We start from the raw sequence: 23,924 nt of genomic DNA, 5'->3' as shown, positions 1-23,924 counted from the left end.
AGTAACTCACAGTGCAAAACTGTGTTAAAACAATTAAAAAACTTCATGAATAGTTTAAAAAACTATTCTTTGTTCATGGATCTTATTTTTGTTTGATTTGCTTTCAGAACAAAATGGAAAGAATGGTATAAGCTTCGTATACTATTTCATATGTAGTAATGGCTAAATGGTTTTATTGAAGAAATTCAAAGAAAGTAATTTTAAAATACAAGAAAAATAATGCTCTGGAAGATACTTTTTGCATCATCTGAAACTGTGGGAATCAAAGTAGCTTGAGAATTGTGCTGTATATAAAATTCCCTGGAAGAGTAGAGCAGAAGAGTAGAGTAGAAGAGTAGATCTACTACTTAAGATTCTTTGCATTAGTAATTATTAGATGATTAAAATTTACCCAGCAGCAACATCTGATAATGCTATGGTATATTTACTTACTGGTTATAGGAAGAGCTCACTTTCAGAGTCCAATAGAAGTTAAGCTAAGATTTTAGTTCTTTAAAAATGTACTGTTAATAGATTGGGCATTTTACGTATATCTTTATTTATTTCTATGAAACTCACTCCAGCCTATTAATATCTTTTATGTGCTGCTGTGCTCAGAACTGGACCCAGCACTTTTGACCACATTTGATGAACAGAAGGGAGGGATCCCCTCCCTCAGCCTTCCAGCAATGCATTTCATGATGCAGCCTGGGAAGATGTTGGTCTTGTTTGCTGCAAGGACACATTGCTGGCTTGCATTCAGTTTGAGGAACACACCAGATTATTTTCTGAAAAGCTCCTTTCCAGCTAGTCTGTCCACAGCATGTACTGGTTCTCTACCACTGCACTTGACATTTCTCTTTACTGAATTCCATGATTTTTCATTCCATGATGTGTTCAAAGAAATAAGCAGGGTTTAATTTATGGATATCATCATAGGTGAAAAATGTCTCCTAAGCGAAGTTGTGCCCACAAAGTTGTGTGCCCCTAATTTTATCTTAATCTTTGCTTCTACATGTATAGGTAACTAAATGTGAAAAAAAATTGTGATGATGATAGATAAAAAATAATAGAACTTTAGGATCATTTAATTTTGGTTTTCTGTCTCTAACACAGTAATAACAAAAAAACCTTATCTTTTACTTTAAAATTATTAAGTGAAATATAAACAAAAATCTATATGATTGCCATGTATTAAAAACAAATTTATTTTTTTTTGAGATTGCTGAAATATGAAAATCTAGCTTTTAGGTCATTTTAAGAGATACGTGATATATTAATTAAGAAATTACCTTTTGTTAGAAAACACCTTGTGTCTTATTCCTTGGGGTAAGAGTTCCAATTCATTAGTTTTTCTATTAAGTAGCTATTTAAAGAGTTACATGAGAAAACATTGTTATTTTGACAATATAACTTTGGATCATAATGTTATAAGTTAGATTAATTATTTAATAATATAACAATTGATTTAATGAATATTGTTTCAATTTATTCATATGATCCAAGAGGTTTATTGTCTAGTGGCATCTGGAGTTGGGGTTTATATATGTATATATATATGACACAAACAACTGAAAACAACTTAGCTCCACCTTTCCTTTAGAGAAGGGCTATGCCCAGCCTTTGCTCTTGCTTGAACAAGCTAATCCTGATCTTCTGTTTGTTTGTTTTCTTTCCCTCACAGGAGTCATCAGGACTGCCTTGCACAACATGGACAGGGAAGCCAGAGAGCATTATTCCGTTGTCATTCAAGCCAAAGATATGGCTGGGCAGGTCGGAGGGCTGTCAGGGTCAACAACTGTAAATATCACACTCACAGATGTCAACGACAATCCACCCAGGTTTCCTCAGAGTATGTACAATTTCAACATATAACTGATTTGAAAATCACGTTGATTTTCAGTGATGAATCAGAAGCTCTTAGCGAAATCCAGTTAGTAGTCAGATTCATGGGGGAAAGGCAGCTTGGAAAGCATTTGGATTCACCAATATTTTTTTTAATTTTCCAGTATTTCCAGGTCAGGCACAGAGATGGCATAACTAAAATACTGAAACCAGTAAAAATTTCTTTCAGTCTAACCATTGAATAATATTGAGATGGGCTACAAATGTGCACTGTTCTCATATGTGGGTGATTCTCCAGGCCTTGTTAAATGCATATTTCAATAATTGTACGATTTTGATCCCATGAGGGAATTATGATTTTCATATGGTAGATAACACCAAAATGCTATTCATTAAAATATTTAATCCAACATGCCTTTGGCTGCTTCCATATACATCCATCAATTTTTTTCTTCTGCTTTCTCTATACCCAACTAAACTTTTAAGATAAATTATTACATTTCAGATGGTCAAAATCTAAGATATTTATCACTATTTTTGAGCAATGATAATGGTGGTAACTATTTATCATAGTTAAATGAATAGTTGATGTTGATTTCAAACAATATTATCACATGAATATATCATGAGTAAATACCAGAATAGAATATCCTAATGGGACCACTAGTAGGACATTAATTTCTATTCAGCTCATTTGGTACACATTGATTTGACACAGTAGGTGGGATCTTGTGGGAATTCTGAATTCAGTCAATAATTTATTTAAAAATCTTCTGGAACATGAATGCATTTTCTCTGCATATTGGCTCTAGGCCAGCAAAAATATTGTAATCTGGACTCAAACATTGTATGAGCTGTTGTAGAACATAATGGGCTGGTACCTATAGGTACATCCACTAGGAAATGCCTTAAGCTGTTGAAATTTAAAAATTTATAAACAATAGTATAGATCATAAGGCTCCAAGTAAAAACAAAGCTCCCTGGCAATACACATTATATAAAATCCGGCCAAACAGTAAGTAGGCTTATTAAAAGTGTTGTAGAAATGAGTATCTTCTCTGTGCCTCACAAAGACTTGAAAACATAAAGCTTTTGAAAAAAGCCCTTAAATAAAATATTTTTGGTTTTATGTTCCACAAATTTTCCATTGCATCCATCGTTGTGTTTAATACTTCGTAAATGTTAGAAAGGCAAAAGGTAAGGTTTATCTTTGAACAAGAACTAAATGAAAAAGAAAGAACATCCTAAGTTTCCTGCAAATTTAACAGATGCAGGAATGGATCCCTACCTATCAGGTTTCAAGAATTGGCCTCTTTTATTTTGAATGGAAAGGTTTAGATAACAAACTGTTTGGCAGGCAGAAATGTACATTGGCATATGCATTTATCTCAATATTTTTTAAGAAATCAAAGAAATATAAAATATTCATGTTATAATTTATACATTTTAGGGGATTCTAATGTCATTGAAAATGACAAAGCATTTCACATTTAATGAAAAATTATTAAGGCAGAATAAAATTGTATTTTAATATTTATTCTTTTTAACATAAAATGTTATTTCTAGTCTTCTGGAATACAAACATTTGCTTTCTTTCCTTACAGAAGATTCCTATCCACAGTTGAGTGACATTATTTCTTTATTCCTTTTCAAGAACTATGTTTTAAACCTCTTGCAAATGATCAGTAGCTGCATGTTAGTAATAGAGAATGAAAATACAATTGATCTAAAAAAGGTTGTTTTACCATCATGAACTATATACATGAATCATACACTAAAAGAAATAACTTTTGTCATTTTTCCTCTGTTTCCTTTTTGTGCCATGATTTTCAGTTAAATTTCTCTTCAATTTCCTTATTAGACGGAATGCTAAATGAGACTTACTGAGGCTTGTCACATTCAGAATTGAATGCAAGGGAAGTGCTAACCAAAACTGCCTATATCGAGTGTATAACCCTTGGGACAGGCTGAGCCTCAGCTAAACCACAGACTTTCTTTTGGTTAGTTTCCTTTTCTCCGTTACCATACTTGTGAGTTTTGAATCTGATTCTAACTGTATGAGTACTTTACTTGAGAACGTGCTGGGAAGTACATCTGATTGATGCTGTTATTATTTGTTTTATTTAAAGATATACTTTGGTGAAGGTATTTAAAAGATTGTACCTTTCTGGCTTTAGATCAGGGTTCGTTAGACATGCAAAGTGCAGTAAGTTATGCAGGATTTTTTCCCCTAAATAAATACTTTAAACCCCTACTTAAAACTTAGAAAGAAAGGTTGTAAATATATCTGCTTGAAAGGGTTTATTGTGTTTTTCTCTGCATTCATTCTAAATAGAGCTGACTTTCTTGCAAAGGAAGTCCTAACAGAAGAGCAACAGTTTTCCAACATATAAAAAAAACCCCTAGGAGAAACAATATGAAACAGGAGTGCATAATTTTATCAGTCTAATTTCTGGTATAGGAAACATAGCTGAAAAAATCTGATTACAAAATAGTGGTATGTCTCAAAAGTAGAAAAGGGATTGTGAATTCAGCAGGAGAATAGCCTGAAACCTCACATATTTTTTGGTTATCAATTACTTCTTGTGTGTTTTGTATAATACTGATTTCTTTTTCCTCATCATCATAAATTTCCTTTCTTCCGAGATACAAGTAATAAATGAACTATCTATTCATTGTAAGCTGACAGACAGTGCTCTGCATGGAAAGATTTTTGCATCTCTCAGTTCTTGTTAGTTTTACCACTGATGGATCCATGTGATTGATGATTGAGGGCCCTAATTTCATAGTCATAAATTTATTTCATAGTGTGATAGAAGATATTCTATCTTCTAATGGCACTGTTATCAGCCTTGAGCTACACCAGAATATTCTGTATACTTTTCTTTCATTAATTCTCTCTGGTGTTGCTTAAGTTGAATAAATTCTCTGTGTTTTGCGTTGTTTAGTGTGAAGAGATTCTGATAGCATCAAGATCACCACACTAGGCAGAGGCTTCTATTGATGTGCTTTGTACATCAAGTGCTAATGATTACATTCTGGGCAGTGTGTAGAAGACCTATGGTTGCTGTGTCTAGACTCTGATTTGCAGATTTTGGTTTTTGATACATCTAGCTCAATTCCTTAGGATAAAGCAGAACTCATGATTTAAAACTTTTCATAAAGCTCAATTTTTGAGGCTTGATAGTTTCATGGCAATAGTAAACATAACGTGAAATTATGTGTATACATCATTAGTTTGGCCTCTCTTTTTACAATATCCTTGTATGAAAAGTGCACAGCCATGTTTAAATAGGAATGATATGGATATGGTCCTGTTAGTTCAGAAAAAGTAAACTCATATCCCAGAAGCAGACATTAACCCTGTTGGGTGCTAGTAAGATATCCACTATCTGGCCTTGTTAATATAACTCATTAGCTAACTGAGTGTAAAAGTATCTGCTACTCATTCCCTTTTGAAATTCATAGTCCAGTGTGGTCCTTTCTGAATCCCCAGTTCCATGTAGTACAACCAGCTGTCATGATTTCCTGTCATGAGGTTTATCATTTTCTGTCACGAACTGTGGGCACCCTCTCACTCCCCACTGCCATGTGCTGCAGCCTGTCGTGTCCTACCTGGTGACTAGTCCAGGGCTGTCTGCCTTCTCTTTTACTGCTTCGCTCCTGCCAAATGTGATGAGGAAAGCAAAATTTTCTCTGATTGTTTTTTAGCAGGTCTTTTTCCTTTTTTCATCCAGTAATTGCTAAGAGGCTTATAGAATCATAATGTGTTTAGGTATCTGTCCTTCTGTTAGATTTGCCTGATATTGGACAAGAGTTAAAAATTACTGGACACTATTAAATTAAAAGGATTACAAAAGTGTTCTGTCTCTAGGAAATTCAAATTTTAAGTAAAACAAGATAGGGACATGACAACTGGTTTCTCTTAACATGGCTAATATCAATCAACAGTACCTTTTTAAATTAGATTTTGCATACCTAGTATAATCCAGATCCTGTTCATTGTGCCATTTATGGGCTTGAGAACTGGGACCATATGAAGCTAATGTAGCTCAAGAAGTCCAAGTGCAAGGTGTGCACCTGGGTCAGGGCAATCTCAGGCATGAAAACAAGCTAGAAGAAGAACTCAGTGAGAGTACCCTTGAGGAGAAGGACATGGAGGTTCTGGTGGGTGAAAAGTTGGACATGAACAGTCAATGTGCACTTGCAGTCCAGAAAGCCAGCTGCAATCCTGGGCTACATCAAAAGAGTTGCACCCCGCAGGTCAAGGGAGGTGATTGTCCTCCTCTACTCTGCCCTTGGGAGGCTCCACATTGGGTACTGTGTCCAGGTCTGGAGTCCTCAGTACAAGAAAGATGTGGACCTTCTACAGTGAGTCCTGAGCAGGGCCATGAAGCCAGTCAGAGGTCTGGAACACCTCATTGATGAAGGCAATCTGAAAGAGCTCAGGCTGTCAACCTGGAAAAGAAAAGGCTTTAGAGAGACCTCATTGCAGCCATTCAGTACGTAAAAAGGACTTATTAAAAACATGGAGAACAACTTTTTACAAGGGTAGATAATGATATCAGAAGGGGGGACATTTTTAAACAGAAAGAGAGTAAGTTTAGACTAGGTATCAGGAGGCACTGGCACAGGATGTCCATTGAAGCTTTGCATGTCCCGTCCCTGGAAGTGTTCAAGGCCAGGCTGGATGGGGCTCTGAGCACCCTGGTGTAGTGACAAGTGTCCCTGTCCATGGTACTGGAGTTAAAACCAGATTGTCTTTAACGTGCCTTCCAAACCAAGCCATTCTATGAGCCTCTGATTCTACATGTTGATAAATCCAGCGATGATCTAATATCCAGGGAGTATTAGGAAGAATTTCAGTCCAGACATTATTGTACTTTTAAAGGTTGCTTTTTTCTTAGGATTTTTTTCATTATAATTAGACTAATACATTTTCCTGATTTCATGCTCATCACTTCCCATCTGTGTAACTATTACATTTTGATGCAGTAGTTGCACAACATAATTGTGGTGCTGAAAAGTATCTTTCTTCTCACATATTCTTAAAGGTAGATATATGTTGAATTGATTGAGGTTTTAAAGTGCATGCTTAGCTTTCAAAATGGATACCTAGTGAATGACACTTCCTTTGTGAGTACAATTGGTGTTCAGTATACTGATTTTCTGCCTTTACAGAGAGTTATCAAAAGGCCCCTGACCTTTTTTTTTTTTCTGAAAATGGCTAATATGTTACATCGGAAACAGAATGAGGGGCAGGTATCAAGTTTCTATTTCTGTCAGTTTTTGAAAACTTCCTCCTGACTGTGACAGCCAGGAGCAAAGGCAACAGGGGAAAGCTGCTATTGTGTGCTCATATTACCTGGTGAAGATGGTAGTTTTAAACAGAAAAGTATGTTAGGGATCGATCCTCTAGAAATATTTAGAATCACCACCTCAGCAAGGCTGCTGCACAATGACAACAAGTTGTTTTAGGGAGTGGTAAAAGAGACAAGCCCTGCTGATCTGAGTGATTTTCTGAAATTTCTCTCATATTGTATCTTTGTAATGTGCTAGAATCAGTCATTCATCTGTGGGATGCCTTGGACATATGTGAAACACATTACTTGAGATGTATTCATTAAGTTCAAAAGGAAGACATACAAAAGAAAAGTATATATGCCTTTGAGTGTATGCTCCCATAGACTGGAAAATGTTATCTAAAGTGATTTGTTTAATTGTCTTCTTTCCCACCCCTTTTTTGTTTTTGAGAAGAATGGTATGTTCTGATATTTGCACAATATTGAATTTAAAGCTGCCAAATTGTTTCATATATCACTGAAATCTGACATGAGTTATTTTTAACAGCATTTGATCACATAGGAAATCTCATGATGTTCTGTTTTCCTGAGCAGAATAAGTGTGATTTCTGTAATCGGTTTTTACTGTAAAATTTAATTAACTAATTATAATACTTTTCAAGAGTATTAAATATCTTATTGTAAAACTCTCCTTTAATGAAAAATCGTGACAATAAAATTTATGACAGAATAGTTTATGGAATTCAAATATTACAAGAAGTTTGATGGGGGAAAAATATATTTATGTCAAAGTCAGAATAAATACTTGTAATCAATAGGTGACCTACATACTGAGTTTTAGCACCACCTAGGTGCATCAACTTTACTCATAACACTACCATGGAGTCTTATTTAATTTTATTGAATACTGTCATTAAGGATTTTTATGTACCAAATCCATTATGAATTACTTATATCATGCATATCAAAGTAACTTCAAAATCTCTACACAGAAAAAAAAGTGCAGTTTTTTTTTTTTTTTTTTTTTTTGTTTTTGTTTTTGTTTTTGTTTTTGTTTATTTGTTCGTTTTTCTGTAGGTTTCTGGATAAGACTGTAATGGTTTGGGGAATGAGGGAATGTTGCTTATTTTTCTGTTAGAGTGGAGAATTGGGAGCAGAGCAACTCCATTTTGAGAAGTGTTGTTTGGAAAGCCCTAATTTTCATGTCCTTTATGAAGTTAAATCCCAGTGTGATCACAATCCTAGCTGTACTAGTGCCAGGGAAAAGCAAGCATACAAACAACAAAACAAACACAGTCGAAATGGAGTTTAACCCTTTTGCAGATGTTGCTATTATCCTCTACTTTACCCAAACTGCCTGATGCAGCCATGGTCATGCTTTAAATGGCATAAAATATGCTGATCAGAGCACAGCCTCTAGAGGCTGCTACAGATCACACCCAACAATTAAGTTCCTCATTAGTGATTATTATGGAGTGCCTATGTTGTTTTTCCCATGCTATTTGCATAGAAAATATGTGTTTGGGGATTCAATACCTACAGGAAAGTAGTGACTCTGTAAATACAGGAGAAACCCAGTTTTCTTGATGTTTCTGATTTTACCTATGAGTGGTATAAACATCAAAACTTTTACAAGAAGCCACAATACTTTTGTTCTGCAAGATCAAATGTTTAGTATTATGAGGTCAGAAAGTTTTTGTGAACTTTTAGTTACCATTTCTAAAGGCAAAGTGTCAGGGAACATAAACTCATCATGGATTAAAATCTTAATCTCAGTCATAACTCATGTTTTACACTGAGATGTAAAAAGCTGGGGAATTGGGATGTACAAGTCTTGTTTCAGTCAGGGGAGTCTCTTGTATCAAAGAAGAATGCTGGGTTGTTTTCTTTTCTTAATTGACCCAAGGTTTCTATGTTCTTCAAACTTCCAAGACAAGCAAAAGTTTGAAAGGTTTGAGTTTTGAGGGTTTTTTGATTGTCATGTTTGCAAATAAGTAGTAACTTCACTTATAATTCAAGTACATTTAGAAAGTGCAATAGTATTGGGGTTTTTGACCAGGGAGTAAGCCAAACACACTTCTTAAAAATTTCTTAGTTTAGTTTTTATGAAAGAGATGTTGCCATCAAAAAGAAATATTTAGATCAAAATTAGTAGATATAAAACTGACCTAACTACTTCAATCATAAAAGTTTCTGTACTCATAATGATGATGGATTAAAATTGGATTTATTATATTAAAAATAAGTATAGTAAAGGAACATGTGACATATGGCCAAGACATGCTGTGACAAATAGGCTTCTAGAAAGACTGCAGTCTCAAAAGAGAAATCCAGCATAATCTATTACATGTAATGAAAATAAGCAGCTCTGTGAATGAAGAATAACTTTCTCAAAGAAAGCCACCAAGAAAGATTGAGCACAGTCCACAGCTGAAGCTCCACTTTAGTTTTATCAAAGATGGCAGACAGTAAGACATGAGATATACCTTCGTAAATGACAGGATTGTAGGTTCACGTGAGACTTGAAAAAGTAATCTTACCCAAAGCCCAGCTTAAAGCAGGTTCAGTTTGATCAAGTTACTAAGAGTCTTGTCTAGTAAAGCTTTGAAACATCATTTTCAGGTCCCTTTCTGCAAAACTCCAGTATAATAAACTGCCCTCCAGTATAATAAACACTTCTTCCCAAGCTGGTGTTCCATATCATGTCTCTTCTCCCTCCCATCGTTAAATATGGTAATGTCTACTGTTTGAGAAGACATTGTAACCTATAAAAGTAAGTCAAAATTGTCAACAGGAAAGAATAGATTAATAAATACATCAATTTCAATAATATGCTCTATTGATCTTCATTAAATACTGTTGCACTTGTTTTTCGAGAGGTTCAAACAGAGAAATTACTTTTCTGAGAGTAAGACACATCATTGGAGGTTGCCTGTAGGCTAACTGAAATGAAAGTATATTGTTCTAAAGAAAAATAAATTATTTCTGTATTATAATGACAGGTAAGCCATAAAGTTTATTGAAAGATGAAGATCATGTACATGAATTTGGAAAATGTTTCAATTAGCATGGATTAAAGTCCTACAAAGTGACATCCTATACAGTACGTTACCTGGAAAAGAGTATTAATTTCCTTATAGCACGAGCAAAGGGAATGCATGTGAATGAATGTGATAAAAGCTGAGAACTGAATCAGTTAAGATTCAGGCCAGCTCCTCTAGAAAAAATTAGACCATCTCCAAAAGATTTGTGCTTCACAACAGCTCCTGGAAGTCTGCAATGCTGGAAGCATATGAATAATCTGTTCAACATGGTCAAATTTGGTGGAAAAGTTTTGCTATAGACTGATAATAGCTGATCGTCAGGGCTCCTATCTTCCCAGTCAATTTTTTTAGAGGGTTGAGACAGACTCAATAGTTTGCAATACAGAACTGTAAGTTCACAGTATACACATCCCATATTTTACAGTCCTATCAAACTTTCTTTATCCAGTGCCCGAGGAAACATTCACAGAGTCATAATCACAGGTTATGCTGAGTTTAAAGAGACCCATCTGAGTCATTAGGTCCCAATGGAGAACACCCAAGGAGTCAGAGCATGTAGCTAAGAGCATTGTCCAAATCCATCTTGGATTCAGACAAGCTTGGTGATGTGACCTGTTCTCTGGGAAGTCTGTTCCAGTGCTCAATTGAGCCTTTCAACAGTTCCTCTTACTAGTAATTAAGTTTACAATGATTTAGTGTTTCACATTTCCAGTTTCACCACTAGCCTAAAAAATGTCTTTAATATAGTTTAACCTTCATGTTGCTGAACTTTATCTTCTTGTGTGTTTGGGTTTTTTAGATAGTATTTTTTGTATTTATTTATTTGTCTCACGTTTGTATGAGATATTGTCAGACTGTCTCTGTGAAGCAGTGGTTAAATACCTGTTGGAAGACATTTCTGACCTTACAATCTAAGAGTTTTGGGGGTTTCAACAGCTTTCTTTTAATTTTATCTACATCTTTTTAACATTTCAGTTCTACAAAAACTGACATAATTCATGAGTCATTTCAAATATTTGTTTTGCTCGAAGTTTTAGTATTTCAGAGTCTTTGAAGCAGGTAGCGGTAAAACAATTTTCTGAAACAGATGGCTAACACTTGGGGTGTGACTATAAAGTGGAGCATAGTGTCATGTAGATAGAAATATTTGAAAAAGCTCAACTATTTGAAAGTCTCCAATTAGATCACCCTATCATATGAGTTACAGCACATCCAGTTGCTGAAGTGGCTTGATTATATAACATATTCTTAATGGCCTTAATGTTTTCCATTTTGGAGGAGGAAAAGTGTTGAAAAAACCATATTTTGCATTTATTTTAATACCAAGTAAGTTTTGAAATTAGTCTCATCCCATTACTATAATTTTATGTATGAAATAAAGAAACCAGCAATAAAAAAGTGTTAGTTGACATCATCAAAGCATAAACCATTGCAGGGCATTTGTTTGGAAATTTGTGTAGGTGGCTTTTCAATGCATATCAAAGAATTGCCTCAAAGGATTAACTGTAAGTTTTAATTGAATTAAGCAATTGTCCTGCTACATTGGTGTTGGTATTTTATTTTTTACACATTAAGTTGTAATTTTTCTCTTTTCTTAAGATTTCCAAAATGAATAATAATTTATTTTTTGTTTTCCTATGAAACCTCTCTTTTCCTTTACACTAACCAAGATTAGTGCACTTGTCCATCCTTATCACACCACTTGTTCGCTAGTACTATGGGCTAGTATGAAAAAAAAAAAAAGAATCCAAAAAATCAAATAGATTTAGGAATGGTTGTCCAAGGAATTAGATGAAGTTGTAATTAAATCTTCTGTTTTCTAGTAGGTGTCTGTAAAGGCAGCTGTATTTTAGTGATGATATCTATTCCCTTTTCAATTGCAGCTTCTGTTGGTTGATAATTTCTTCAATCCATCCAGCCAGTAGTGGGTTTGTGACACACCTCAGGTTTAATCTCTGAATTCAATTTAAATTATGCCTTTCTTTTCTACATGCTTACTAAGGGCACCTCTGCAGTCATGCTGCCTGGTTTAAACCCAGCAAACCATAACAACATATTAACTTCTACATGTCCACTTACAAATCTGCTGATCCACAGTCCTGCCACTCAGTTTTGCACTCTTGCACTCACTGTCACAGAATGCCTTCAAGGAACATAAAAGGAACTTGGTGCAGTTTCAGAAGATGTGCAATGACAATGAATAATAATGAAGTTATTTTGCTTTTTTTACTGTGTTGGTGGTTGGATTGTGATGTAAACTCTGCAGACTGTTAGGGAGCATTTGGATTGGTTTTTTTAGACGGGAAATTAGGATGTTGTTGATATGTGAATTATTTTTTTCATTTCTGGTAGATTTCATAATCCCTGCTCTGTTAGAAGGGTAACATTATTGGAGAAATCTTTAAGCTGTTTTTCTGGCCTAGTTGCAGATGGAGATTGAAGTTTATGTAATGGTGTTATGTCTCTTTGCCACTTTTGTTTCCTGGTGGTAGCTTCTTGTCCACAAGAAAACTTTGTACCTTTTAGAAAATTTTATCTAAAAGCCTAGAGACAGTTAAGAAAATTATCTTTCAAAAAATATTTAACTTATTATTAAACAAAAATTTTACAAAAACACTGAAAGAAGGTCATAGTTGTAAAGAAAAATTTTTCTGGGCACCAATGTGTAATACTTCTTTGTATCCGTCATGTTAATTTTCATTTACTGTGGGTGGAAGTTAAAATTTTTGTGAAAAGGGTAAAATATTAAGATTTATTACATTCTTCTTTAGTAAAAATTGCATGTTGAAAATGTTGGCGAAATGTTGCAAAAATGATCAGATTTTGGGAAAAAATGCAACAGATTTTTCAATTCGAAAGTATTCAGTTGACCATGCATTTAATTGTATGTTGGTGAAGTATATATTTTGGTTATGGAGAATATAAACTTTTAAAAATACTGGTATGAGGTAATTCCTGTATTATGTGATGTACAGCAAGAGCTATGAAAACTAAAATCCTACATAAAGTAATTTGGATTTTGAATAGGGAATAAAGGTATCACAAATAAAATACAATTTGGTTTTGAATTCTTTCAGGGATCTCAATAAATTCATAGGTTTATTTGTCACTTTACAAAATATGTAAATACTCTTCCATTGACTCAGATGTCTGCTATTTTGTTGGTTTTTTCCCCCTCAGAACATTATCAACTGTATGTTCCTGAATCGGCTCAAGTTGGATCAGCAGTTGGCAAAATCAAAGCAAATGACGCAGACACTGGTTCAAATGCAGATATGAAGTACACAATTATAAATGGTGATGGCTCTGGGGTATTCTCCATATCTACTGACAAAGAAACAAGGGAAGGCATTCTCTCTCTGAAGAAGGTAAGCTATAAAATTTGGGTGAAAATTCTGCATTTGTCCCCAGCCTACTTGAATCTTGGTATAGAAATTTTATCTGTGATAATAAATGTGTAATTCAGTTTTCATAGAATGTTATTCTTTGATTTACTTTCCAGCTACTATCTAAATGATCCAGTATTGTACTAAAGACCTAAAATGTTACTGGTAAAGCTATCACGGAGTTATCATTTGTATGTATATATATCTTCAGTCTCAAAGTTCCTTCCACAAAGAGTTGATTACAAAATGTCATGAGGTATTTCCACTTTACCTCATGCATTTCCTTGTTTGAGTAAGAAACTGGAGGAAACCCAAAAAAATAGCTCAGTAAAAGCCATTATTCTCCATCCTTCAAAAAAAGGATGATTTGTCATGATTTTCAGAAAAATACGCTAGAATTTTCCTGACCTCAAGTCAGCAAGTATCATTCACACTTCCCAGAAAAAGTGTCTAACAGCCCTTGTATCTTCCATTTTGTATAATGAAACTGGAAATGTTCAAGAAAGAGATAGTTATTTCATATAAAATTCTGTAACTCCTTTTGGGAACTGAAGGTTATTGTCATGGAAAGACATTATTCATTGGGGAAAATAAGAAACATGAACAAAAATTCTGTTTAATTCATCTAAAATGTAAATATTTTGCTTTCTTTCTGGGGAAGACAATGATCTTCAATGTTATGATAATTTTAAGTTAATGCAAATATGATTTGCATATTCAGAGACCCAAGACAAGTCTGTCTCTCACCTTATAGCTACAACTAATGATTGAGATGTTATAGGAAGGAAAAAGAGAAAATGAAAGCAAAAAAGCAACTCTGGCTATATTTGAAATGTCAGCTTTTCCTGATTATCTGAATAGATTATCCCCTTAAAAAAGTTATTGTTTGATCAAAGAACTAGAAAAAAGAAAGAGTTTGTGTTACTACAAGTCTTTGAGTCATTCCTCATGTGTTTTCAGAGAGAAAATAATCTTTCTGTACAAGTTAATTCAGTCATTGTCAGTATAAACTGAGTATTCCAAAAGATACAAGTTGCAGTCCCATTTTAAACCTGTTTACTCTTAGAATATACATGCTGCAGAGAAATAAAAATCACTATTCAATATTTTGCTGCTCATAACAAAACGCCATAAATTAAAGAACATCTGAGTTTGAATTTATTAAACCTGTATTTCTTTATGAATTGACTTGAGTAGCATACTTAGCTGCTCTTTCCTGCATACTAATAGATTTTCCAGGCTATGGTACATTTCCATGCCTTTAAAACTTTCTATTTTCACATTCAGGAAAGGGAAACAGAGAATGTGAGGGCCACAAAAGCCTTATGATTTTAGAGTTCAGAGAATTAATTAATTGTCCGTATGTACACGGAGGAGAAATCAAAGAAACATATAGAATGTATGTAAATCATGAACAGTTTTTCTTATACATCATCAGTCAAATTTTTTGCAGATTTCATCTACAAAATACATACTGACAGTGACAAGCCGCATATCGAGTTCTTTATATGTCTTGCCTAATGTACTACTTTGCCACTCCTTGGGCTGACAGGAAATACCAGTTTAAACTTGGATGAAGAGTTTTTGTTAGACAGACTGTCATGTCCACACAGAATGATGCTGGTATCAGTGGAATTCTGCCATGCCATAATAAATAAAAATTCTAGTTCTAAAAACAAAGAAAAATTCCATAAAAATGCAATTTCTTTTAATGATATGGCTCTGTTTTGAGACTCTTGGAAGTAGACAGATTACATCTGCAGCTGCTTCCTCATTCACTAGAAGGATCACTTGGTTATAAAAGTTCCTGTCTCTTACAGTAAGTGAGTATTTTCCTGCAAGAAGTAGCTTTTATTCAGTTGAGGATAAAAGAGATGCCCAAAGGAATTTTAATGTCTTCATTGCTGTCTCTGAAACTTTTTTATTAAAGATGTGAACTTATTTTAATTCAGGATACATCCATCTCTACTTTTTTCAGGATTTAGGATTTACTGATTAAAACCAAAAGGTGACAAAATCTAGACACTACATTATCGCGAAAGTAGAATCTGAGGCTTATTCTAAACCCTGGGTTATTTTCAAAACTAGTATCTTTCCCAATATTCTGTTGTATAGAAAAATTGAAACCATCCTCCTTTGTTTATATCCTTCTAAATATAAGGCATGGCAGTGGCTGCCAGAATATCAAAGAACATCATCCCTTTCCAGTATCATGATGAAATGTTTTAAGTTAAACAGAAAAGATGTTGTTAAGTTGCTAGCAGGATAAATGAAGAACAGAATGGCTCTGAGAATTTTTTTTTTTCCGCCAACAGCCACTCAACTATGAAAAAAAGAAATCATATACACTTAATATAGAAGGAGCAAATACTCACCTTGATTTTCGCTTTTCGCACTTGGGACCGTTCAAAGACGTAACGATGCTGAAGGTCATCGTTGGCGATGTGGATGAACCCCCGCTCTTCACCATGCCTGCCTATGTCATGGAAGTTTATGAAAATGCAAAGATTGGGACACCTGTTGGCACAGTAACGGCACATGATCCTGACGCTGCAAACAGTTTAGTGAGGTATAGTAAATCCAAATTATATGGATTAAATATTCGATCATGACATTGAATTTCACAAGCTTATGTGTAAATGTATGAAGACTTTATTTTAGTGCATAAAGGGAAACATAGGTCAGAACAGAGTCGTGATCAGTTTGTAAAGATTAGATTTAGTAACATAACCTTCAGCCTTAGTTGGTTTGCACTATAATTCCCATCATTCGTCTGAGTAAAGGTCTGATTTTCCAGTGGTATCCTGCTGTAAATCTGTTAAATATCATAACACTGTTTTCCCCCTGTCTGTCAAAATGGTGCTGACCTTCTGCACACTGGCTGCACAGTAGTTGTCACAGGTGCTTGTGCAAGACAGCAACAGGTTTAGGTATATCTTCCTTTTAGAGACAAGCAGGATCATTTTTATAAAAGTTTGTTTGAGGGTGAACCCAATATTTTGTAATATGCTTCAGCTTCAATGGAGTATCAAAAGAATCAAATGTGTGCAATAATGAATTTGGTGGAACAATACATGAACTTTATGTGTCAAAGGTGGTAGCAGATTTAAATAGTTACCAAAAAATATCCCCAAAAATATTTTTTATACTTTTCCTTTTCATGACATAATTGTATAGCCTTCATAGGAATCATATGATTATATCCTTGGAAAGCAGTTTTTCTCAAGCTAATTAGGTGTATTTAGTCTCCTGACTGAGTTGAAATCTGCTGGGTGTGTGTAATAGTCTTGGTAAGATGAAACTATTTTCAGAACAATGAAAACTTCAGGGTTTTATGGTTCATTTGTGATAATAGTCTAAGATTCAAAATGTTTTGTGTCAGAGAATCAATATATGCAATGTCTTAGTGGCAAGTTATTGCCTTTGAAAATTTTCCATTATAGTATTTTTGCCAAAATCATAACATACATAATAAAATTTTGCTAAAAATATCTGCCAAATGCCTGTAGCTCTAATACTATGATTCTGAAGCTATTAACACAGTCAGACCAACTACTGCCATGGAAGTTTTGAGTAGGAAGGGCAAGTGCAGATTTGACTAGTTGGTCCATAATTCAACTGTCTGTTGCCCATAACAGTTTTGTCTAGAAAGAGATAACTTTGGCAAAAGGAAAGCAGCAGCAGTTGGTACAAAGGCTGGGAAGGCCAGAAGTAGATTTGCTGGGTGAAACAGCTAGTAATTTGGAGACAGAGGGATCAGAAGGAAAAATATTCTCAATATTGAACTTTTTGCATTTACTTTTTTTTTTTCCTTTCCAAACCTGAATTTGTAACCAGTGATTGAGGGAGGAATATTAAGTATCTATATTAGTCATATAATTAAGGGAAAAAATGATCTTATTTTTGTCTATCATGTTTTTCTCTCAACTGACATATATTTTTGAGTTGTTCTTTCCATATCTCTGTGTATCAATTGAGAAAAATATATAGAGCTAACACAGCATACCAAACCATGAAGATCTGAAGGGAGCCAGTTCTCACTCAGTTACATGTTGGTGGGGTTTGGCAAGTGCAGTGGCAACTCAGATGTCGTTGGCATTGTATTGTGACCAGGTCCAAACTCTAGCCAGGCTTTATCCATCTTGGTGGAACTGACAGCAAATGTCATTGGTCATTTTTATGAAGATGCTGATTCTCTAAGGCCTGATCTGATGTGTTGCTGTATGGGACTCTAAACACCAGGCTGGGTTTGTGTGCCCTCAAGTCTCCCTTGAGCTTCCTTCCTGCTGCGGGAGCAGAAACGCTGGTCTGAGAATGGACAGCTCCAATCCCCCTTCCCTTACGTCAAATTCACACAGAAATGGTGATGTAGCACAGACAAGCTTTGTATTGTTTGAAGATCTGATACAGCTTGGAAGACTATGGGTTGGAGGAGGTGTGACCTGAGAAGTGGGACAGACTGCATGGGTTTATCTGCTGCTCCACTTGGAGTCAGGGTCCTGCCCCATGCTCCACTCAGAGCGAAGAGCAAAGGAGCCAGTCAGAAGTGGCTGTATTGCTCAGAAGGGTCCATGCAGAGCACTTACGGCCTTTTGTGCTGCTTTGCAGGTAATTTCTCCACTGTTTGTCTGAAACCCTGGTGAGTCAGAAAGATAGTCAGAAGTAACGAGGTCAAGTCTCTTCTTTGTTTCCCCACAATTCCTAGTTAATTGAAAATGAAAATAGTGATTATAGAAATGTAACCAGAAAGATTCAGTGTAACTTTCTTAGAAAGCAGAGATCACAATCTCCAGGGAAGATAGGTACAGATAGGACTGGCCCTGCTGATCTCTGTGCAGCAGGGCGTAACAGAATAGTGCTTATCCAAATGGTTTAGATACATCTCCAAACACTGTGAGGCTACAGGATAAGATGCAGAGCAGCAATTTGCTTATCAGTCTTTCCTAATCCACTTGTCCATCCTTTTCACTTTATGAGGACACTCACTACTGTGTATGAAATTGATGAAGCATTTAGGCACACACAGTTGAAACCATATCACTTTGCTGTTCAACTGCTAAAAGAGATACAGTGCTGTGATTTGTTCACTGCCCAATTAAGTAACAGTTTATTTTGATGGCAGGAACAATTCTTGTATACAGAACAGTGGCTGGAAATGTAGTTAAGATAATTAACAGCATTGAAGTCTTCTTAAGTTATTTGAACTGAACACAAAAATTAATAGCAGCATCTATTGTTATCAGTAGAGAGAGACAAAGTGGGTTTGTCCTTATTTCCTCACTGCGATTTCATCACAGTGATTTCACCTTGTTCCTGAGCTGAGCAGTCTTCAGAGGGCACTGACTTTTTGCCAGTGCTTGTACTAGTGTTTTAGTCTTTAAACCCCTGTAGAACAATCTCTGTAATATCAAATGTAGCAAGTGGTGAGGTCTTTTTATTCAGTACTTATCTGGTTGACAATTTGGACTGTTCTAAAGGATTTTTCTTTTTAAGTTAATTGATTTTTTTTCTTTGAAAAGATAGAAATGCATTTTCAGGGAAACTTTTTCAAATGCTCTGTTTTAGAATAAGACTATTATTCTGAAATATGAAAAGCAAGATACAAGAAAGCATAAGAAATAAATATATTAAAACTGGATTGTATTAGTTTTAAATATAATTTTGATTTTGAGTGTTTGAAGATCACTTATAAATTTACCTTAAAAACTGTTTCCTAAATCAACAGAAAGCATACTTATTTGTAATTCAGTCACAGGTATTACTGCCTTGTTGGAACAGTTGTGAGAAACCAATCCCCTTTCATTGCTTTGTCAAGTATTCCTCTTCCATACTCATACCTTTTGTTGCTTGAAAAGGTCAGGGTTAAGTCATGTCTTATAATATCTGATGTACAAGTGGGCCTTGAAAGATCTCTTCCTACACAATACAAAAGAAAGCATGACTATTAAATGCTCTAATTAGAACTTTTTCCTAGTCCATTATTCATTTTAAACCTCTAGATCTATTTAGAAATTATCTTTTTTTTCTTCCCAAAATCATACACAGAAAACGTGCATGGAGATTAGGGGTGAAAACAGCTTTTAGTTGGCAAGAGGCTTATGTACATTTAGAGCAGCCCTCAGCTTTTAGTGGTGCCTCAGGGCGGGGCAGCGCCTCTCGAAACCCTGATACCTTCCCGTAGGTGGTGATCTTTGGGTGGTGAGTCTGCCCAGCCACAGCACGTACTCCAGATGATCCTTGCAGCTTTCCAACTGCCTCTGGTCTGTTGCCACTGGAAAGGTTTTGACAAGAAGAATGCTGCAGCTGTTCCTCAAGCCACCTCCTAGGCAGTGATTCAGAAGAGAGCAAAAACGTAATTTTAAGATCATGGTGCTTTCTGCAGCTCTGATACAATAGTGAAAGTAGTTCTGTGACATAGACCAGTTCTTCCAGAATAACTTCCCGGTTTTATAATGTACTATGAAGAACTGAAAGCTTTTTTTAACCTTATGCACTTCAAAGTAGAGTTTGAGATATAAGACATCCCATTATAGAAATACTGAAATATAGAAATACTGAATATAGAAAAAATGCCAAGTCACTCCTTTGAGTGCTACTTTATCATGCAGTGATACAGGAGGTAAATCACTGTTTTGAGCATTAATAATAGGACTTCTGCCCCCTCTAGTCATTTTTTTACACCCACTTATTATGTTTCACTTAGATTGTTTACATTTATGGGAAGAATTTTTCTTTGCCTGGTATCTGACAGAAAACTTCTTGTGAATGAGGTGCAGGTCCTGATCAGGACTCTGCCTGTGACAGTAGCATTAAACAATGAGAAAGATAAGCACCTTCCCTTTTCAGAAGGTCTACAATTGCCTGGTTAAAAACAACTTTGTCTTTTTTTGGTGCATGGAAGGTTGATTTGTTATATTAATATGTTGAAATTCAAGTGAATTTTCTGTTGGACCCTAATCAGGCTGTAATATATCTTACTATAATTTATTTTATTCACAAGGATTGATCAGCTATAGGAAACAGAAGTCAGAAAAAAACCTGTTGTTTTGGATTTTGTTTGGGTTTATTTTTTTCTTTTTTTAAATTTTGTACTAAAAATTAATTTTAATTTTTTTTAAATTAATTTTGTCCGACAAATTAACTTTTAATTTTGAACTGTGTTGGTGAAGAGTAAAAGTACAGTCTCAGCCATGATCCTGGCTTCCCAGTTTTCTAATGGTCTTATGTTTTTGCCTTAAAATGGATGATATATCATTTTGGTTATAATACATGTATGTACTTATGAGTACAAAAACTTGCTTTCCTACACCACACCTGCTATGTAGAGGCTCTCTGTAATAAATACATAGTTCCCTTGTCTTACTTTAATTTAAATTGACAACCTTCTCTTTCCTTCTTTCAGAAAGAATACTAAAAAAATTAACGAATTACAGGTGCATATGATTATAACAATAATGTGGTATAGGAATTTTTTCTTCAATTCCTGTATTAGGTATATAAACTTACTTTAACTTTTTCTGCATGGATTGTAAAAGATAGTCATCTTTTAGATTCATCTGAAGGTAAATACTTTCTGTCATCAGCCTTTAGAAAGTAATCTGAATTTTCAATAAATGGTATTTTAAGAAGCTTGCTCCTATTTAGGTAAAAGAACAAACCCCGTAAGTTTTATGGATTCCTATTATTATTTCTCAAAGTCTTAAAGACATAAAGTATTCGTAAAAATCCAAGTTTTGGACTTCTTTTCTAATGCAAAGTTTAAATTTGCTAGAGGTAGAATAAAACCTCAATTTTTGATTCAAATTGAAGAGAGGTGCAAGACAACTGCATGAAAGGATTAAAAGGAGGGGCTGAAAATTAAAATTATATTGTTAAGATCCTCTCCCCCCCTGTTCTCTGAGATCAGTTCAGTTTCTATGTTACTCATCCATACTCTCAGCAGGGAGAAGGGATAACACTGTTCCCCTTCTGGAAAATACAGAAGTCCTTTCTCCTAGTAATTTTAATTTGTCTTACTTGCTCTTTGAATGTCATATAAGAGGAATAAAATCAGTTTATTCCCTGCTGTCCTGTGCACAGCCAGCATGGCTTCCCTAAGGACAAATCCTGCCTGACCAGTCTAGTGGCCTTGATGGAGTGACTACATCAGTGGACAAGGGAAGGGTTACAGATGTCATTTATCTGGTCTTCCATAAGCCCTTCGACACAACATAATTTTCTCTAAACTTGGAAGAGATGGATTGGGTGAGTGGACTGTTAGACTGTTTGGGGTGTCATAATTGCAGCTTCCCAGTACCTGAAGGGAGCCTACAAGAAAGATGGAGAGTGGCTATTTACAATAGCATGTAGTGTCAGGATGAGAGGGGATGGCTTCAAACTGAAAGAGAATTGGTTTAGCTTAGATATTAGCAAAAAAAATTCTCCACTATGAGGGTGGTAAGATATTGAAAAAGGTGGCCTGGAGAGGTTGAGGGTGCCACATTCCTGGAAATGTTTAAGGCCTTGTTGGATGGGGCTCTGAGCAATCTGGTCTAGGGGAAGGTCTCACTGCCCATGTCAGAGAGGTTGGAATTAGATGATATCTAAGGTCCCTTCCAACCCAGGCTATGATTTAATGAATCTATGACTCTTTGTTGGCTGTGTTTAGGACAGCTTGCTGAGATCAGTGCCATTCTAGACTGACCATCCCTCCCTCATATGCCCGTGGGGGAACATGTCACATTTTCCAGATCCTGCCAGGCCTGTGCTGGTGGAGACAAACGTAGAAATCTGCCCTCCTCAATGGAGATCTCAAAGCAAAACACTGTCATAACCTCCGGTATTCTCCCTAAGATTGTCAGTAAACTGAGACACAAAAAGAACACCCTATTTTAAATGACTGGAGAGAGATGGGATTTTTTTCTTCAATTTCTGCACTCCGTCTGACTTCACAGTGAGAAAACATTTTAAAACCTTCCTTTATAGTGTTGAGGTGAGTGGTCTGTTGCTGTTTTGTCCCCTGAGGCCTCAAATTAGTTTTGATTCTTGTCAAATTACGTGTCCTAGTTCTCCCAGTCACAAATATGTCCATGTCCTTAAGCAGGAACTGGTAAGATATTCTGATAGCTCTTCTGACTAGGAAGAATCTATAATTATAGATTCTTATTATAATTTCTATAATTTCTACTGACTTCAGAATGCCTCAAGTATTAACAGTCTTTTATTGTTTTAGAGTCAGCCTTCATATCTGAACATGTCTAGAGTGTAGTCATTTGATAGAGCCTGGCAACTCCAATAAATAGGCATAAATCTATTAATTTTGGTTTACTGTATAATATGTAGAGAAAAAAAAAGATAATATGTAAATAGAATGCCATTCTTTAGCTGGTAGGTAGAAAAGTAGGTGTAACTGTAGAGAAGTAACTCTAGCTGTAGCAGTTTGTAGTGGAAAATAAAAGTGCTTCTCATGTAACATTGACTGCACCTTATTTGTTATCAACATCTGAATGTTAATCTCTTTGAATAAAAAGCAACTTGGATATAACAAGATATAGTTGTGCCATCAACAGATCTACCCGAAATGCTTTTGAACAATCATAATCCCCTGTAGAAATTCATAAAGTCATGAAAAGAAAACAAACCTTTATCTTGCTATGAATTCTGAACTATGCCTTGAAGGATGTGGCCTGTTCTTAACCTCCACTAACTGATGAATTAGCTGGAAAAATGAACATATGCAGACAGAAACTGCCAGTTAGAAACTATGAGTGTCCAGAAATGGCTTCTTTCCTTCAAATGAACAGTGTTCCAATTTTCCTGTGTCCAAGGTGAGCAGAGATGAGCAGGTTGCTGGAGGATGGGAATGAGAAATGGAGCAGGAAGCTGACTTCTGTATAAAATTCAAACAAGTAATAGCTTCCTCTCAGAGGCTTTTCTGGGAGATGGTGGTTCACTGCAGTCAACTCCTCCCGTGTTCCCTGGGACCCAGCAACTCCCATCTCTAGGAAGAGGACATGGAACACTGCCACTCAGGCTGAGCTGAGATTTCAGTATGAGAGGTGAACCAGGAGTCCTGCATGGAAACAAGAAGGCATTGCTGATGGATGTCAGCTGGCAGCCAGCACCAGGAACAGCATATTGGATCAACTTCTTTAAATGCTGTGAGAGGAACAGTATCTTTCTCAAAGTTATGCTGTGTCTGTTTGAAAAGAAAGCAAAGGAACAGTAAACAGATACCTTCTCCAAGCTATCTTCAAATGTATTTAATTTTCACACCTGGAAAGCACAGTTGAAGGCTGTAGTTCTCAGTAGCAAGGAGCCAAGGAGCTCTGGAACTTCAAATGTTTCCTAAATGTACTAGACATGATGCAGGGAGAAAATTGGTTACC

General features: G+C 35.5%; 1 protein-coding gene across 1 annotated transcript in view; it reads left to right on the top strand.

Moving 5' to 3' along the window:
- CDH18 (cadherin 18) overlaps nt 1–23,924 on the top strand; it is a 162,444-nt gene that overhangs the window by 98,140 nt on the left and 40,380 nt on the right. Inside the window, exons 4-6 of the mRNA XM_063400407.1 lie at nt 1,664–1,831; nt 13,352–13,539; nt 15,873–16,126. Of these exons, the coding sequence (XP_063256477.1) occupies nt 1,664–1,831; nt 13,352–13,539; nt 15,873–16,126 (610 nt within the window). The remainder of the gene's footprint in view (nt 1–1,663; nt 1,832–13,351; nt 13,540–15,872; nt 16,127–23,924) is intronic.

The sequence above is a fragment of the Prinia subflava genome, chromosome 1, assembly GCF_021018805.1.
Source record: "Prinia subflava isolate CZ2003 ecotype Zambia chromosome 1, Cam_Psub_1.2, whole genome shotgun sequence".
NCBI classification, from domain to species: Eukaryota; Metazoa; Chordata; class Aves; order Passeriformes; family Cisticolidae; genus Prinia; species Prinia subflava.
The sequence above is the reverse complement of the archived record's forward strand: the minus strand, read 5'-3'. Positions and strand labels throughout refer to the sequence as shown.